This window comes from Hemicordylus capensis, chromosome 3 (genome assembly GCF_027244095.1).
Source record: "Hemicordylus capensis ecotype Gifberg chromosome 3, rHemCap1.1.pri, whole genome shotgun sequence".
Taxonomy (NCBI): domain Eukaryota; kingdom Metazoa; phylum Chordata; class Lepidosauria; order Squamata; family Cordylidae; genus Hemicordylus; species Hemicordylus capensis.
In genome coordinates this window covers 37,266,949-37,284,608 of record NC_069659.1, presented here as the reverse complement: position 1 = coordinate 37,284,608, position 17,660 = coordinate 37,266,949, and the positions used below count along the sequence as shown (strand labels likewise).

The 17,660-nt window shown below is 44.0% G+C and overlaps 1 protein-coding gene across 14 annotated transcripts in view; it reads left to right on the top strand.

Moving 5' to 3' along the window:
• ATP8A2 (ATPase phospholipid transporting 8A2) overlaps positions 1-17,660 on the top strand; it is a 595,211-nt gene that overhangs the window by 177,087 nt on the left and 400,464 nt on the right. For all 14 annotated transcript variants that reach the window (XM_053308077.1, XM_053308075.1, XM_053308074.1 and 11 more), the window contains 6 exons: positions 1,451-1,533; positions 2,742-2,791; positions 9,101-9,170; positions 9,964-10,048; positions 12,522-12,661; positions 15,538-15,676. In XM_053308077.1, the coding sequence (XP_053164052.1) occupies positions 1,451-1,533; positions 2,742-2,791; positions 9,101-9,170; positions 9,964-10,048; positions 12,522-12,661; positions 15,538-15,676 (567 nt within the window). The remainder of the gene's footprint in view (positions 1-1,450; positions 1,534-2,741; positions 2,792-9,100; positions 9,171-9,963; positions 10,049-12,521; positions 12,662-15,537; positions 15,677-17,660) is intronic.

Genomic DNA, 17,660 nt, shown 5'->3' with positions numbered 1-17,660 from the left:
GAATAGCCCCATTATTTTCCAACAGAGAGTGCTCTTTAAAGGCACCTCAGTTCTCAGGTGCATAAAAGAGGAAGTTCGGGCCTTCAGAAGCACTGCACTTGGGTGTGAAACAAGACAGACTTCTGCTTGTCCGTGCAGAGCAGAGCTGTGCCCACTCCACAATCCAAGAGGAAGGTGGAGGACAATTTCACCCCTAACTAACTAACTATTTCCGTGCTGCTCATTTAGAAGTTGGAAACGGTGGCTGACATTCTGTGACGCTCTCTGCAGCTGCCCGGCTGCCTGGAAGAGTCTCTTAAGTCTTTCCACAGCTGCCCCATCATGCGACACCTTTGGGATTGCCTTTTCAAGTTGGGCAGCAGCCCAGGGGATGCTTCTTTTCATGCTCACTGAAAAGATGCTTCTTTTCATGCCCATCCACCAGGTTCAGTGGCCTTAGACTATGGATGATAGGATTTGTAGTCGGCAGCACCTGAGAATCCCTGTTACAGGTGTTTCTGCCACCTACTCATATCTTGGTTGACAAGAGAATATGTAGTAGGACCTATAACGTTGAATAGAATGGGGAGGAATGCATGGGGCAATGCAGCCTTTGAAGTATCAAAGTCCCACTCACTCACTTACTTACTTACTTACTTTATTTATTTATTATATTTATATCCCACTCTTCCTCCAAGGAGCCCAGATTGGTGTACTACATACTTGAATTTCTCCTCACAACAACCCTGTGAAGTAGGTTAGGCTGAGAGAGAAGTGACTGGCCCAGGGTCACCCAGCTAGTATCATGGCTGAATGGGGATTTGAACTCGAGTCTCCCTGGTCCTAGTCCAGCACTCTAACCACTACACCACGCTGGCTCCATCACTTGTGTGATCACAGTGAAATTGCCTTTGTTAAAACCAGTGTTTTGCTATGTTGGGAATTCTCTCTGGTAAGAGATACCCTTCTAATATAGCAGAGTGCACAGAGGCACAACACAGTGGAGTCTGCCCAGGCATGCGTGTATGCTGAGAGCAAAACTGGAGCCAGTTCATAGTTTCAAATCAATATAAGGAGTATTTATTAGTGAACTCCATTCTAGATAGTAAAGTGGAGAGATGGGATCTCTAATCTAGCTAGCTAGCTGGATGCAGATGGATGCATCTCTGCACACATGGTGCAGGGAGAGAGGAGCTTCCATGTTGCAAGGGAGAAGAAAGGGAAGGGAAGGAGGGAGAGGAAGAGGCAGGCAGGAAGTAACTTAGCCCCTAAGAGTAGCAATCTACATACCAAAGGGATAGTGTCAGAGCAGTAGAGAAGGGATGACCAATGTCTTGACCTCTCTAGCCCTCCGACTCACTAGTCTGTCCCCCTCTGTTATTGAGACATGAGACAGTGCAAAGTCCTTCACTTCCACCATGCAATGTATTGTCTGTAAATGTTTTGCAATGTATTGTCCTTTTGTTGGCAGATGAAGGAGCCTTAGTTAAAGGAGCCAAGAAACTGGGCTATGCCTTCACAGGAAGAACTCCAGATTCGGTCATCATTGATGCGGTAAGAGTACGTGCAAAGGGTTGGGGCAGGGCAGGGTGCCTCTGGGAAGGATGTCGAGGGGAACGCAAAGAACCATAGAGTGTCTAGACTGACGTGTGGCTGAAATGGGGAGAGTGTCACATAGACAGGAACCAGCATGGAAAAGAAAAGAAGCTTGGATAAAGAAAGAGCCGTTGCTCACAAGCAGTGAGAAACTCCAAAAGCGTTTGTGGGTTGCAGGCCCATAGCCAGCTGGTGGCATGGTGTGTACCCGCCACACCCAAAAATTCTCTTTCCTCTCCAGCCTCACTGACTGTTTTCACTGAACTGTTTATAACCTGCCTCCCCTGACTTCTACAATCCTCCCCCCAATTTTTTTTGAGGCTGGTTACAGGCCTGGCGGGGAGGAATCCCTGCACAGCTTATCTCCCTGCAGATGATCCTTTTACTTCCCCTGGACAGGAAGATCGCCTGCTCAGATGATCACTGGCTGCTGCCAGTAGCTCCGAGGGTTGGGGTGCCGAGACATGCCCCCCCAGATCTATAATGTATCATGAGAGTGTGTGACAAATTATGGGGTTCCCCCTTCCCTGCGTCTGCCAGTTGCAGCTACAAGCAGCCGCAGCTGATACACAAGCAGCAAAACGGGATTAGGATTGCGTTCACTCCCCTAACACCATTCTGAGGGGAGGTTTTGTAGGCGGGTTTGCCGCTGTGGTGCCACCGGGATCGGGCCTGATCCTGGCAGTTCACACACGCGTGCAAAATCAGGCTGGGTTCCCTTAGCTCAGTTTTGCACACCCTTTTGAATAGCCTCAAGCTGGACATCTGTTGTGAGCCATAAAGCCAAACTATAATTTGCATAATTACATATAATGAACAACGATTGCATGCCAGGTTCGCTAATGCAATGGTCGAGAGGTTTAAATAACTGGAGCTGAAAGCAAAATAGCCATTGTGGTAGTTTGAGTGCAATATAAACTTTAAAATGAAGTCTTATGAAGTTGTGCCTGCCCATTCAATTGCCCTTGGTGAATCAGCACTGAATTCATGCTGTACATTTTGCCATATCCTAAGAGGGCATAGATAAGTACACAGTTTTGTCCAGCAGAGGGGGCTAGCCTCACATTTTAATATGGTTATTTGAAAACCAAGTGGATTCTTTGCATTCTCCCATTGATTTTTGCCTTTTTCTGTGCTAACATCAATCTCATCTTGTATTTTTGCAGCTAGGAAAAGAAGAGACATTTGAGATTCTTAACGTGTTGGAGTTTTCAAGGTAATTGGGTTTTGTAGCTGTTTCAGTAGATAAAAGGGGGAGGGGAGAGAGAGAGAGAGAGAGAGGGGACCGACTTCTACCACTTTCTAGAATTATTCTAAAGCCTAAACAATTATTTTAGCTGGTTTCATTCATATTACACATCCTTAATTTAATTTCTGGTTGGAACACACAGGAGGGAGTGATGTGACTCCCTTTTGGAAACCATTTTTGCATCTCAAATGAAATGGGTTAGCAATCCATTTGCAAGTTTGTTTTCTGGAGCAGAAATGGACATCTAGGACAAGGGCTCTAACATTTCCATGGCTCCAACACCTTCTTTCCTCACATGCTTTGTCTTCTGAAATCAGGCTTGGCCCTCACAAAGGAGGTGGTAAAGCTATGGGTTGACTGTAGCATTTCAGCCTACAGGTGAGAGTATATGTGATAGACTGCACACCGATTTTTGCATGTAGAAACTAGCCTGTCAGGGAGAAGATAGGGTGAGGACAGGAGTTTCTCAGATGTACTACAACACCCATCATGCCCAGCCACAAGGCCATTGTGTCTGGGGATGATGGGAGTTGTAGTCAAACAACAGCTGGGGACCCACCCAAGGTTGGGAACTCATGGATTTGAATGTTTTCCAATGACATCTCATTTTCTGTGCACAGGAAACTTTTTTGGTCTGTGGGAGCATTCCGTCCTGTGAAGCTCCATCTGCAGTCTGAAAGTAATACAGCAAGGACATGTTTTTCCTTCTGCTTCTGTGGTTTGTAAGAACTAAGCCTTAGCCCTGCCATGTTCTAGTGGGCATTTAAAGATCCACGTAGAGGCAGCAGGGGCCTCATTGCAATTACACAATATAATGACAAAGTGGAAAGTGGGAAAAAGAGAGGTTTAGAACACTAATCCTTTTTGTCCCCTTGTGTTTACAGAATAACTATATTAAAAATAAGCAGGATTGAACTAAAGTGGCAGATGTATTCCATGAACAGAGTTCCCCCCTGCAAAATACCTCCTCTGTTCCAGCGATAATTTGAAGGTCCTGACAAACAAAGCAACACCGTTCTCCCATTTAAATAGAGAGCAGAGAGTATTGCCATCACTCTGATTTAGCTTTGTGATGCGTTACAGCCAAATCTGATTGGCTAATGGCACCATGGTGTGATCACACTGGCTACATGAGCCCTGATTGACTGGATCCAGGGGCAGCCCTTTCGTGAGGCGAGGTGAGGTGGTTGCCTCAAACGGCATATTATTTGGGGCACCAGTAGACTGCTGCCATTGGAGCAGCTCTCTGGGACTGATCCAACCCTTTAAGCATTGCAGGAAGTGCTTCTCCTGCTTGCAAAGCTTGCACGAACCAAGAGGAGAAAAGTGCAGGCTGCTGGCAAGCCAGCAAGGTGTAGTGGTTAGAGTGCTGGACTAGGACTGGGAAGACCCGAGTTCAAATCCCCATTCAGCCATGATACTTGCTGGGTGACTCTGGACCAGTCACTTCTCGCTCAGCTTAATCTACTTCACAGGGTTGTTGTGAGGAGAAACCTAAGTATGTAGCACACCGCTCTGGGCTCCTTGGAGGAAGAGCGGGATATAAAATGTAAAAATAAATAAATAAATAAATAAACTTGATTTCCTCCCCACACCCCGTGCCAATTTCAACGGTTGACTTTGAAAGGGGGCTGCCCCCCCACCCAGCGGTGTTAGGCAAGGCCGCATTTGGTGCCTTGCTTCAGGCCCTGCAGTATCTTGGGCATCTCTTGACTGGATCTCACAGCCAGCAAGAACTCTCTTTTTAAAGAAATCATGCCAAAGTAGCTTCCATCAAGTACAATGCAGAGGAACAAAGTGCCATTAAAGGGCACCATTTTGAGGCCTTTTGAAGAACTTTTTGGGGGTGCTGACATTTCTGGGTTTTGTACCAAAAACATCCAACCACAAATATCCCACTTTTAAAAAAGTAAATATATTTATGAATGTATGACTTCTGTCTATATTATTTAATACAGTACTGCAGTATGATTGAATTATATTATGCATAGCTTCATGACCTCATTTTAAATATATTCCAAGTGAGGTATCCATACACGACTGTCATTGTACACCCTTGCTTGGTTATCTTCACCTTAAAAAAAAATAAAAATTGGTCATATCAGTGAAGCTGCTATGGATTGCCTTACAGTGCAGTCCTCCTGGTGTATAATTTGTATTCTGGGGTGGGGGGAACCCCTCAGGCCTATTATGAGGAAGCATTATACCAAGAACAATTTGAAGATCAATGTTTTATTTCTGGCATTAATGTATGTTTACATAGTATATTTCTTTCTCAGACTAAAACTAACAGTTCCCTAGAGAATTGTGAGCTTTCTGTCATTGTTCCCCACCCCAAGAGGTAATTGGCAAAATGTACTTTTGGTGGGATATTCTGTTTAATCTAATACAGAATGAGAGGAGAAGTCTAAATTTCAAAATAATGGAATGCAGTTAGTTTGTGCAGAACAGATTAGGAAGGGCTGTTCAGTTTTCCAATGTTGCTGCTCTGTATTTCTCCAAGGCACACATTTGTGACACAATTCTTCTAACCACCTGACATATTGACAGCTCTTTAAGACTCTCAGAGTTGCTCATTTGAGCGATGAATTTTTCTGTGCTGAAGCACCCTAAAATGTTCTACATAAACATTAAATATAGAGACATTCTGTTGGGGCTTAATATTCTAAGGAATATTCTAAGGAATATTAAGTTCTCAGTTACATCTCAGTAACTATCATGGACACTTCTAAGCAGACAGTTTTTAGAAAGCGTTTGAAATCTTGGCTTTTTACGCAGGCTTTTATATGGTTGTCTGTACTGCTACTTCTTTGTATTTTGTATGGTGATTTTATGCTTGTGTTTTATATCTTTTTAGTCAGATCTATCTTTTTATATTTTAGCTTATAATTTAATTGTGTATTTTTTATAGCAATAGCACTAGCAATAGCAATAGCACTTACATTTATATACCGCTCTATAGCCGAAGCTCTCTAAGCGGTTTACAATGATTTAGCATATTGCCCCCAACATTCTGGGTACTCATTTTACCGACCTCGGAAGGATGGAAGGCTGAGTCAACCTTGAGCCTCTGGTCAGGATCGAACTTGTAACCTTCTGGTTACAGGGCGGCAGTTTTACCACTGCGCCACCAGGGGCTCATTATAGTCTTGTGTTAATTTTTGTGTGAACCGCGTTGGGATTGTTTTAATAAAAGGTGGTATATAAATTTAGCAATTAAAAAAAAAAATCAGGATGGAAGTCATATAACTTGTATTCCTGCCAGCTCGCAACAATATGATGAATATTTGGAAGTCTGTATTTTCGTATTCTTTTTAACATAACAGCAATGATCATGAATACCATCCCATGGGAAATGGCTTCATGGGCCTGATTAGTTTACTTTTCCTAATGCGGACATTGAAGGTTTCCTTGTTGCTCATATTTATATGTCTTTAGTCAACTTTAAACCATTGGTTCTTCCATTTTGGGTCAAAGCCTTACTGTTGGTATTTTCTCAACCAGTTAGGTTTTAAATCCTGTTAGCCAGTCTTAAGTCAGCTCCTCACTGAATCTCTGCCTCTCTCTCTCTCTCTCACTTCCTACACCATACGTTCTGCTAGCCATGGTTTTGCTCATTCACAAAATGCAAAAAAGAAGCAGTCTCTTGGTTGATTTGGGCCCCCCCTCCCCATTTTCTGTGCTACTGTCTGTTGAGTGCTGACAGGATTATTTTCCCAGAAATCTGGCCATGCTGAGGACTTTGCACGTTCTTTCTTTCATTCATATTCTCAGGGGTTCATGTACGCACACACCCGTTTTGCTGAACTTCCTAGATCAGGTTTTTTAGGTTATTAGCTGTGAGATTTAGATGTGACTCCTGGAGGACAGATAACTAATACCTAAATAATATTAAACACACACAATTGGGTCTTGTGGCAGCTTAAAGTCCTGTAGGTTTTTGGAAACTAAAGCCCACTTCTAGATGTTACCCTTAGTTTGCATGGGCTCATATGCAAACATATACCCATCATTATAGAAGAAAAGAACTGTAAAAGTGGTGCAAAAGGCTATAGAATGCAAGAGATATTTCATGAGGTATCTCAAAAGCTTTGTAGAGAAATGGCACACTTTGGGGCCCACTTCTTGACATCTGGACTAACACTGCATACATGTTTCTAACATCCACCTGCGCACAGCCTTACTTTCCATGAGAGTCTCCATGCTGGTGAAGTGGGGGCGCTGCTGTGCAAGCGTGCTGATACATAAGTACTGTTAAAGCAGAAGCACATCCCTAAGGAATATGCTTCTGGTATAACAGAGCATTTCCGGAGCATGGGGAGAGCTCTGAACATTAGGGATGAGCCTGAAACGTTTCGGCCCCTCTCCAAAGAAAAATTTCGGCCTCCTGGTGCCAAAACGTTTCAGCGCGGGGTTCTCTTAAGAGAGGTGAGCAGGTCATACCTGCCCGTCCTCCAAGCCCCCACCGGCCCGCCACAGCGCTATTGCTATGGAAAAACTTCTGTGCAAGGAGCAGCTTGTGCTGCTTGCCCCTCTAAAATGCCACGCTACGGCGATGAGATGCATCCCCAGCATCCCTCGTGCAGCGTCGGCACGTAAATGGCGTCGGTGCATGCGTGCCGCCTCCTTAAGGGAACCCTTCGCCGCCCTTGGATGTGCACGGAAGCAATTTGGTGCACATCCCTACTGAACATATTGGCACTCTTGCGCAAGAGCACCCCTGCTTCAGAAGTGTGGGAGCTAGTTCTGAGGGCACACTGCTGACTGATGTTAGAAACATGCTCGTGCATCACAGTGTCAGCCACTACTTCCAAGGAACTGGAAATGCAGTTCTGTTCCTGGAGCAGAGCTTTATTGTCCCCCCCTCCTCTCCACCTCATCCCCTGCTAAAGCCGACTGGAGGCCCTAGGGGATGGTGTGGGATGTGATGTGGAAGCCTGCCACTGCAGGGGAAGTTGGTGGAACTTGCAGATCCTTGCTTGCACAAGCAGAAATGTCTTCCTCTCAGGTTAGGCTATGCTTTATGGGAGGAGAGCTCGTCTTGCAGTACTGAGCATGAATTGTCCTCTTTGCTAAGCAGGGTCTGCCCTGGTTTGCATTTGGAAGAGTGGCTACCTGTGAGCCCTGTCTGCTGTAAAATATTCCTCTTAAGGGATGGGGTTCTAGCTCAGTACTAGAGCATCTATTTTGCATACAGAAGGCCCAGGTTTCACTCGCTGGCGTCTCCAGATAACGCTGAGAGAGACTCCTGTCTGAAACCATGGAGAACCACTACCAGTCATTGTAGGCAATACTGAGCAGGTGAACCAATGGTCTGACTCGGTATACACTAAGGCAGGTTCTTAGGTTCCTTGGGATCCAACCCAGTGGTTGTCTCTCTCTATCCTTGTGTGCTCAGTCTTCCAACTGATAACATCTCATGGATTTCACGAAGCGGTCTTCAAGTTCATGAAAACCTGCACCACGACAATGCTATTAGTTTTTAAGGTGCCATAAGACTGTGTGTGTTTGCTGAAACAGACTAACGTGATCTCTTTGGAATTGTTGCTGTGGAATTGTGAGAGCCCGTAATTCCATTCTGGCAATTTAGGAGAAAGAGGAGTTTGGCAGATGGATACACAAACGTGTAGGGCGTTAAGATCATAAAAGTCTCACACCACCCTACGTCTATCTGCCAACCTTCTCCTCCTAAATTTCTTTGCCACGGTGAGTGGGAGAAGTACCAACTCACAGTTGAGAGGATGGGGAAGATAAGCTGCGCTTAGCTTGCACATACATCCACCAAAGAGACTAGCACTCAGTGCTTTTTGCTAGCCCACCCATCTGCTCACAAATACCCTTATTAGTCATTTGTGCTGTACTGACAACCTGAAAGAATATTTACAAAAGTTTCCCTGCCTTGTAGTTCCTACCCCACACTGGTAACCAGGTGAACTCTGTAAAAACCACACAAACCTGGTTTAGGGAACCTAGAAGAGAGTCGTCCCTGCCACATGCCCCATCCCACTGGGAGGGGCATTGTTATCTCTTGGTTTAGTATCTTCGTGACATCAGCAGGCACTGTATAATCCCTGCCTGCATCTCAGACCTATTTGCATGACCTACAACCAGCATGCCTGTCACTAAGCAACGAGAGGCAAACTTAGGTCAGGAAATAAAGCTTGAGAATGAATGAATGTGAGCAACAACATTCCCATCACTTGCTGGACATTTTGCTAGTTAATGATAACACATTTACAATGAAGGTCTTTCTCTCCCCCCACTCCACTCCTCCAGTGACAGAAAGAGAATGTCAGTCATTGTCCGGACTCCAGCAGGGCAACTCCGTCTGTACTGCAAAGGAGCTGTAAGTATTCCATTCTGGTCCATAATAAAATTGTCACCAAATGTAACTGTGATAGACCTGCCATATTGCTACTGCCATAGCATGGTGTAGTAGTGAGAGTCTTAGACTAGGACCAGGGAGACCCAGGTTCAAATCCCTACTGACCCAGGAAGATCACAGGGTGACTTTGGGCCAGTCACCTACTTTCAGCTTGTACTACCTCACAGGGTTGTTGTTAGGATAAAATGGGATGGGAAGAAGAACCATGTATCCTGCCCCGAGCTCTTTGAGGAGAAAGGGTGGGTTGAAAAGAGTAATAAGCAAATTAATAAATATGATTTTACTCCCTTTATGGCTCAGAAAATTATGAGAGCTTTAGTGTCCAGATGTTCTTGATAAATATGTGCACCTTGACAGAGCCAGATTGATCCTACTCTCTGCCCTGGGATTGCATATGAACAGGCCATATGCTGTGGACCAAATGTCACATCAGTGCCATCAGTTTTGACCATGTCAGTCCATCTGTTTCAGGGAAATGGGTCTCAATTCAATTTTCTCCCCATCTCCTCTGCAACTGATTAAATGATGGAGGGGTTAGTTTGTCTGGGTGTGCATTTTCAGCATGCTGTTTTGTTTTGTTTTGGATTTGTGGATCAGGGCTGCACTCTCCCTTGCAGATATAAATTGTTAGAAAAACTTTGCAACTGGGCCATCTCGAGTATCCTGGAAGGGCCGGATATACATCTTAAATGAATGCTTATTATAAAATACATTTAGGTCTATGCCCCTTATTGATCTGCTTCCTTTTTGACAGGATAACGTCATCTTTGAGAGGCTCTCCAAGGATTCCCAGTACATGGAGCAAACACTATGCCATCTTGAGTATTTTGCCACAGAAGGTAGACAAACATTTTACAGGAGTGCTGGATGCAGATTTGTGGATCAAAATGATTGTACCTATGGCTGAGCAAGCTGTATATGTGGACAAAATTAAGAGGTGCAATTTAAGCAAAAGATGCACTCTTATTCAGTGTTGGAAGTGGGATGACAGACTTCAGTATCCATCGGGAATACATGCCTCCTGTTTTTGCCTCCCAGTTAACAGGTTTTTTAGGTGCTTTAAAAACATGCAGAACTGCAAACACAACTATGGGGCAAAAGAAATGTGTATATACCAAAGGCCACTGTGCCTCTCAGGCCACTTTCATTTCTCTTTAAAGAAACACACACGCATCTGTCTTCAGCCAAAGGAAATATTGATGTGGGGATTGACCAAGTCCCAAACACACTATTCAAACCAGCCATGAAACTTCTCTCAGTGAAAATTGGAGTGGGTCTGAATTGTACTCTTGTTTAAAGAGGTGTGAAACGAAAGATCTGTGGAAGTGGAGCAATTCGAGGAAAGTGAGCTAAAGGAGTCCTGTAGCTCTTGACTGGTGTTAAGACTCTTTTGAACAAGATGTTGATTCTCATTGGAACAAGGGTGAGGGAAGCAGAAATGGAGCGTGGGTGGATTGGGCGGGGAATAAAACAAAGAGAATGCAAGAGGTGGTCAAATGTATGGTAGCCATATTGTAAGCTTATAAATAACCAAGTAACCAAGCTGTAATAAATTGCATCCTACAATCCTACTTTTATTCCCTTAGGATTCAATACCTATAGCTACCCTTGAGTTTGTTATATGAACTCATACATACAAATCTCTGATTTCACTGGTAATGAGGACATTACTAAGGTTGAGCAAATCTGATGCGTGGACTGTGTTCCTTTTTATGTAGTAACTGATTTTAATACCAAATTGCAGCAAGAACTTTATTTCTTCCTATGCCCGAAAGTCTCCTTTTCCTTCCATTTTGTTCTTGGAACTCCCACATCCTCAATAATATAGTCTTACTCTGTTTTTATATGACATATTCCCTCCTTTCTATGGTTGACTTGTGCCAGAAGAGAAATCTTTACTTTTATATATGCTGGATTCTATCAGTGGCCCTGTAAAATAATGTTGTTCATATTCCAGAGGGGCCTGTTCCTCAAATTATTGTGCATGGTTAACCTGTGTCAACATCACCGCAAATTATATGCGTCCATTAAATGGAAACAGTGAGCCATTTGCTGTTTGACAGTAATGCTGAGCTATTCACCTACCTCATGCCATGGTTCTGTGGCTTGACTTAATCTTAAAAGATGTTGCCACAAAGGATACTGTTTCTTTCTAAAACTGAAAGCTGCATGAAGGTGTGAGAATATGAATTAAATGTGTGGCTATTATACATGTTCAGGATCGCTAGTTTTGGAAACTAGAATGATGGTTGTAGTATGAGCTTCAGCTTTGAATACGATCAGATTCAGAAGAAAAGTTGCAAATTGCTTCTCTTTCTGAAACCGCTTTGTTGGGATGCCCGAAACCCTCAACAGGCTCAATTGGATAAGAATACAGCCTTATTAAAAAGAAAAAAGAAAAAGAAAGAGGGAGTCTACCATTTCACTAAGTTCACTGTGAAAAGTTATCACTGGTACTACCAACCAGAGTTGCCAGAAGCTAAGGGGTATACTCATGGGTCAGATGGGCTGTAAGCCAGAATTTGGCTTTTTTAAAGCCAAATCTGGCCACCTAGCTACCAACTAACATTTGGCTGCACAATTTTGGCCCTCAGCCGTTGTCGACTCCTGGTGAATACAGAGTCATGTGGTTTCCAACTCCCATAATCCCTGACTATTGACCACTGTGGCTGGGGATGATGGAAACTGTTGGGACTACAGTGGCTGGAGTTATACAGCCCTGAACAAACACAATAAAATGAAGGTCATGGAGCTTCCCACCTTGCCTCAGTAGGGAAAGTGTGAAGAGTTCTCTGAAACCTACTTCTTCACCTAGTAAAGACACACACACTTGCCCGCATTCAGGATTGCGAAAAAGACAGAGAAGAGCACTTGTTTCTATTGTAGCACCTTGCATCTTATTAAGGGGCTATTCCTCACATTTTGAGGAACACTGATTCAAAAAGAAGTTGAGGGGTCTGTTGTTGAGCAGGAACTTTGGTTTCCAGTCTGTGCTCATCATCTGACACTCTATTCCCAATGCACGATGCCTCTTAAAGTCAGTGGTTCTTACATGTGTTTAACTCAATGTCAGGATTTTCCCCTTATTTGTTGGATAAGGTAATTCTACCTCCTCCTCCCCTGCCACTCACATGTTTTACAATTGTATTAAAAAGTTGACTTGCAAACCTTTCCAGGTTGACGGTGCAGTTTTGGGGCAACAAGCACATCTATTGCCCTCAGTCCATACATTTTGTGGATGTTTCTAACTTGGTCTGAAGATATCCTGCCTTGTCGGTTGCTTGTGCTCAGCGTCTTCCGTTTCTTTTTTAGGTTTGAGGACTCTATGCATCGCATATGCAGACCTGTCTGAAAAAACTTACCAGGATTGGTTGAACGTGCATAATGAAGCCAGCACCACCTTGAAAGACAGGACTCAAAAGTTGGAGGAATGCTATGAAATCATTGAGAAGGTACATATATGGATTCAGTTCTTATGATAACTTTTAAAACAGAGTTAAAAGAAAATATGTTTCATCACAATTATTAGTTTAGTTTTCATTCCCATTGTTCAACATTTGATTTCATTTGGATTTTAACAACTTTGACAGCAAAACTTTGCACCCATTCCCAAAGAAGTCATGACACGTGTAAATGGAATAAACTAGTGCCATTTTATGAAAGGCATGATCTCATACTGCACGGGAGGAGGCAATGGTAAACCTCTCCTGTATTCTACCAAAGACGACCACAGGAATCGACACCGACTCAATGGCACACTTTACCTTTTACCTTACTTTATTGATGCACATAATATAAACTTGCAATGGAAGTTCTTAACGATTTAAAATGTGGGTACTTCACCCAGTGGGAAAGTTTCCTAATGAGGACTATTCCCACTCAAGGGTGAAACAGCTAGGTATTGAAGTTGAATTAAAAAAGACCTCACCCCATGACAATCAGGTGAAGCCCAAGAATTCCTACTTGGCCCCAAAGGCAACCAGCTGACCCTCGCTGAGAAAGGAGGTAGGTGGCTGGGTACCACATTGTCAGGCAAAGATGCTTGGAGGAGGTGCGATCAGCATCGAAACTCCAATCTACCTCCTGCCATTGGGCAAAAAATGGTGGCCAGGTGTGCCCTCACCTCTTCAGAGGCTGGACACAATCCTGCCCCCCACCTAACTGCTCTAGAGCAGGACGGGGAGCATCAAAACAAAGCTTCCCACCACCAGTACATATTTTAAGAAGTGTTGTTTTCTCACTTGTTGTAGGGTAACAACTTTGAAAAGCACATAAACTGAAAATATTTTACAATTATTCCTTTGGTTGCATGTTTGATTTGGAATTCAAACCTTACTCTTTATATTTGCCAAAAAAAATTATGACTGAATATACAGATTGACTGAATATATAAATCTGCTGTTTATGAAAAGAGTCTGTTCTGTTGCTCTCTTTGCCCTGTTTATCAAAATCCAAACTATTTATTTAGTCAATTAAACATAGTCCACTTAACTCTATGATTATGAAGTTTGACAAATGATATTTATAAAAGGCTGGGCCCCAGTTCTAAACATGGAAGCAAGTTTTATTGCTTTTGACTGAGCTCAAAGCCCGTTTCTCTGACCACATCTGACATAGCCACTGCTACATAGTCTGACTTCTAGCCATTAGTACCACATGTTGGGTGATGACCAGCAGTAGGAGTGAGCAGACCTCAGGATGGCGGGATTTGTTTTGTGCTTTTACTGAAACCCCGAAGTCCACCAACCAGAGCCAAGTAAAAAAGAGTGTCTAAGGAAAACAGATATCCTCTTAGGGTGACTTCACATGTAACATGGCACCTGAGGTTGCCATGAGCCACCATATCCCTGGGGGCATGTGTGTATCTGACTTCTGGTCATGGGAATGCAAACATTGGGTGTATCGTGTGACTCCACTACGGTTGGCATATCCTGCCCTACTTGCGGCATGGAGAGGAGAGCTGGATGGGAGAGGAGAGCTGGTCTTCTGGTAGCAAGCATGACTTGTCCCCTTAGCTTAGCAGGGTGCTCTCTGGTTGCATATGAATGGGAGACTTCAGTGTGAGCACTGTAAGAGATTCTCCATAGGGGATGGAGCTGCTCTGGGAAGAGAATCTAGGTTCCAAGTTCCCTCCCGGGCTTCTCCAAGATAGGGCTGAGAGAGATTCCTGCCTGCAGCCTTGGAGAGGCTGCTGCCAGTCTGTGTAGACAATACTGAGGTAGATAGACCAATGGTCTGACTCAGTTTATGGCAGGTTCCTATGGAAGCCAACACCTGTACCTATGGCTTGGAGTGCAGAAGAGATTTTGGCTTCCATACCATAAGTAGGGCAGGATATGCCCACATTGGTGGGTTTGCACATGTCCAGTGCTGACATAGCCTTCCCGCAGTGTTGGGTGTTCCCGCAGTGTTGTCTGGTGGCTCATAGCAACCTCAGGTGCTGTGTTACATGTGAAGCTGCCGATAAGATTAAGGCATAGGGGGCTTCTGAGGACAAGTTCAATTCAGGAATTTGTTTCAGAATTAAGCTTGCACCCCACGCACACAAAAACCCACCTGTCCGCTGCTACTAAGCTCTTCTTGTTTTAGTAGCCTAATTTAGATGGGGTGGGGAGGGGAACGCCTTGTTGCTATTGTTTAATAACTGGGAAGAAGAAACCCTTGTTGATCTGATGCCAGTAACACAGAGATCTACCCAGCACACACGGAACTCCACATGCATTGAAGTAGAGCATGCTAGTGCACTAGAACTGGTTTACTAAGAATTCTGCTCCTGCTGTCAACCACTGCATGACTGCTTGTGTAACTGGTGCCAGCAGCTAGAAGTCACCATGATCAGTGTCTACTGCACTGGAGCAAGTGGTGAAAATGAGACTTTACTTCCAAGTTAAGTGTACTTAAATATCTATCTATCTATCTATCTATCTATCTATCTATCTATCTATCTATCTATCTATCTATCTATCTAACACATTTGTATACCACCCACTGCCAGCAATAAAAACAAACCAAGAAATTTTAACAATTAAAACGGACTTAAAAATCAAATTAAAATACCCATAAAAACTACCAGGTAACTAGAGCCTAGATTTAATTGATAGGAAATGTGTACACATGTAACACTGCCAGGCTCTAGATCAGTGATTCTCAAACTTGGGTCCTCAGGTGTTATTGGACTTCAACTCCCATAATCCCCAACCAAAGGCCACTGAGGCTGGGGATTATGGGAGCTGAAGTCCAATAACACCTGAGGACCCGAGTTTGAGAATCCCTGCTCTAGATGATGATGATTAAAAACCTCCCCGTTTTCTCTCTCTGCTCCTTTCAGGATTTACTGCTTCTTGGAGCTACGGCCATTGAGGACCGCCTTCAAGCAGGTGTCCCAGAAACAATATCCACATTAATGAAGGCAGAAATCAAGATCTGGGTACTAACAGGGGACAAACAAGAAACTGCTCTGAACATAGGTAAGAATCCCTCAGCTTTTCTAGCAAGGTTGCCCTTCGCAAAGCCCGCTGAATTGCAGAGCAAAAATACCTGGTGGGTTGAGCAGATTGGTTTTAGAAGATTCATTAACTGCACTGCTTCGACCTATTAATTTAATTAGTTAGTTAAGAGAAAAGGAAGCTCTTCTTGCGATCAGTGATGTCATGGGCACACGCTCCTGCAATAAATCAAGCAACAGCAGGCATGTGTAGGACAAGCTTTTACTGGTATCAAAGCAAAGTCGATGGAAATTACCACCTTGAAATCGTCAGTCCATAAATGTAGCCGAGGACCAAGTCCAGTCACGGTCAATGCCAGGGGAGGGGTCGGTCACCAGTTAGGTAGTCCAGGGGGTTCTAAAGAGAGTCACAAGTCGATAGCCAGGCACAGGGTCAAGAACACAGAAGCAATCAGGAACAAGGTGCACAAAGCAAGGAGCTGGAACTGCACGCCAAAGCGGTCAGTTGAAACCAGCTTGGTACAGAGTGAACGGTCTGAATTTATACCTCTTCGAGGTTAATTGCCAGGCGAAATTATCCACTTCCGAACTGCGGGGTGTTCAAACCTGTTTGGAGACCTGTAAAAGGGCCTCTGAACAGGTTCGTGCACATTCCTACAAAGCAGTGTACAGAGAAGAGTTTACAACAACTACAACTTAACTGATGGTACGTTCTTATCAATAAAACAAAAATTAGAAAATATCAGTTGTAAAACTTCAAAGCATTCGTAACACTTCCCTCAGAGTTCTTTTCAGGTTTATATATTTTATGAATAGCAGCTTTCCCCCAGCAGCAGCATGCTTTTCTTAAGTTCTAATTTATCTTGCTCTTCAAATTGTATGCGGAGGCCTTTAACTCTTTGTGACCTTCATGACAGTACATATTAAAACCTGTGGGATGGCTGTTAGTTAATTTAAGGCAGGCTTTTAATGCCAAAGTTCTGATATCCTATGACTTCACTTGTATTAAGCTCAGTGAAGTTTTGGACAGCCAGTAATTCTCTTTATTTTCATTTAAAATGGACTTATGCTTCTTAGAAGTAAAACTTCAGATGCAGCCTCAATAAATCATTTAGGCTTTGCATACTTTCCACAGAACAGAAAAGAAATGTAAATGTATAATAGAATGAAGGCAGATGATTAATATGCTTATTATTTTAAAGATACAATTATTTAGTAGGTCTGCCTTCAATGTGATATAAAGCCAGTTTTTCCACCAGCAGGCCTACATACTGATGGTGTGAGATGTAAAGGGCAAAAACAAGAGCTGAGTTCAGATACGTGTCTAAACCTGAGCCTGTCCATAAACCATGGTTTATTTGGAGCCAGCAAACCAGGATCTGAAGCTATGGTTTGAAGACAGTTTGTAAATCACAGTTAGGGCGAACTGTGGCTTTGTGTTATGTCCATTGATAAATCACAGTTAGAGCCATTGCTCTGCCTCAGAAACTGCTGCAGCATGACATTGAGCCAGGTCTCACGATCCGTGAGACCCGGTTTTACAGGGTGAGCGGGGAGAGTGGGCTAAGCCCACGGGCTAAGCCCGCTCCCGAGAGGAGAGGGAGCCCTGGGCGGCCGGATCGGCTGCCCACATGATTGTTGGCTCCATGACGGGGCTGGGGGGAGCGGGGGTCGAGTACGCAGGGCATGCTGACGAGACCCCTGGAGCTGGGAGGCGGCTTTTCGCCTCCCCACCAGGGGTCTCCTCGTGAGCAGGCACGGTGCGAAGCCAGGCTGCAGCTACTCACAATGATTAAAACCAGGTTTGCGCCTTAATGCTGACTCAGCTATAACCATGGTTTTGTGCCTGTTCCAAACTCTGTTCATAGAGGCTGCAGGGATGTGTCTCGATGGCTGGGCAGCAGGGAGGGGCTCCGCTCTCCTTCCACTGGAGTTTGGCTGGCCACAGTTTGGTGAATATCTGTGGTGCGATTTGGAGTTAAGAATTAAAACCTTGGCCATGCTTA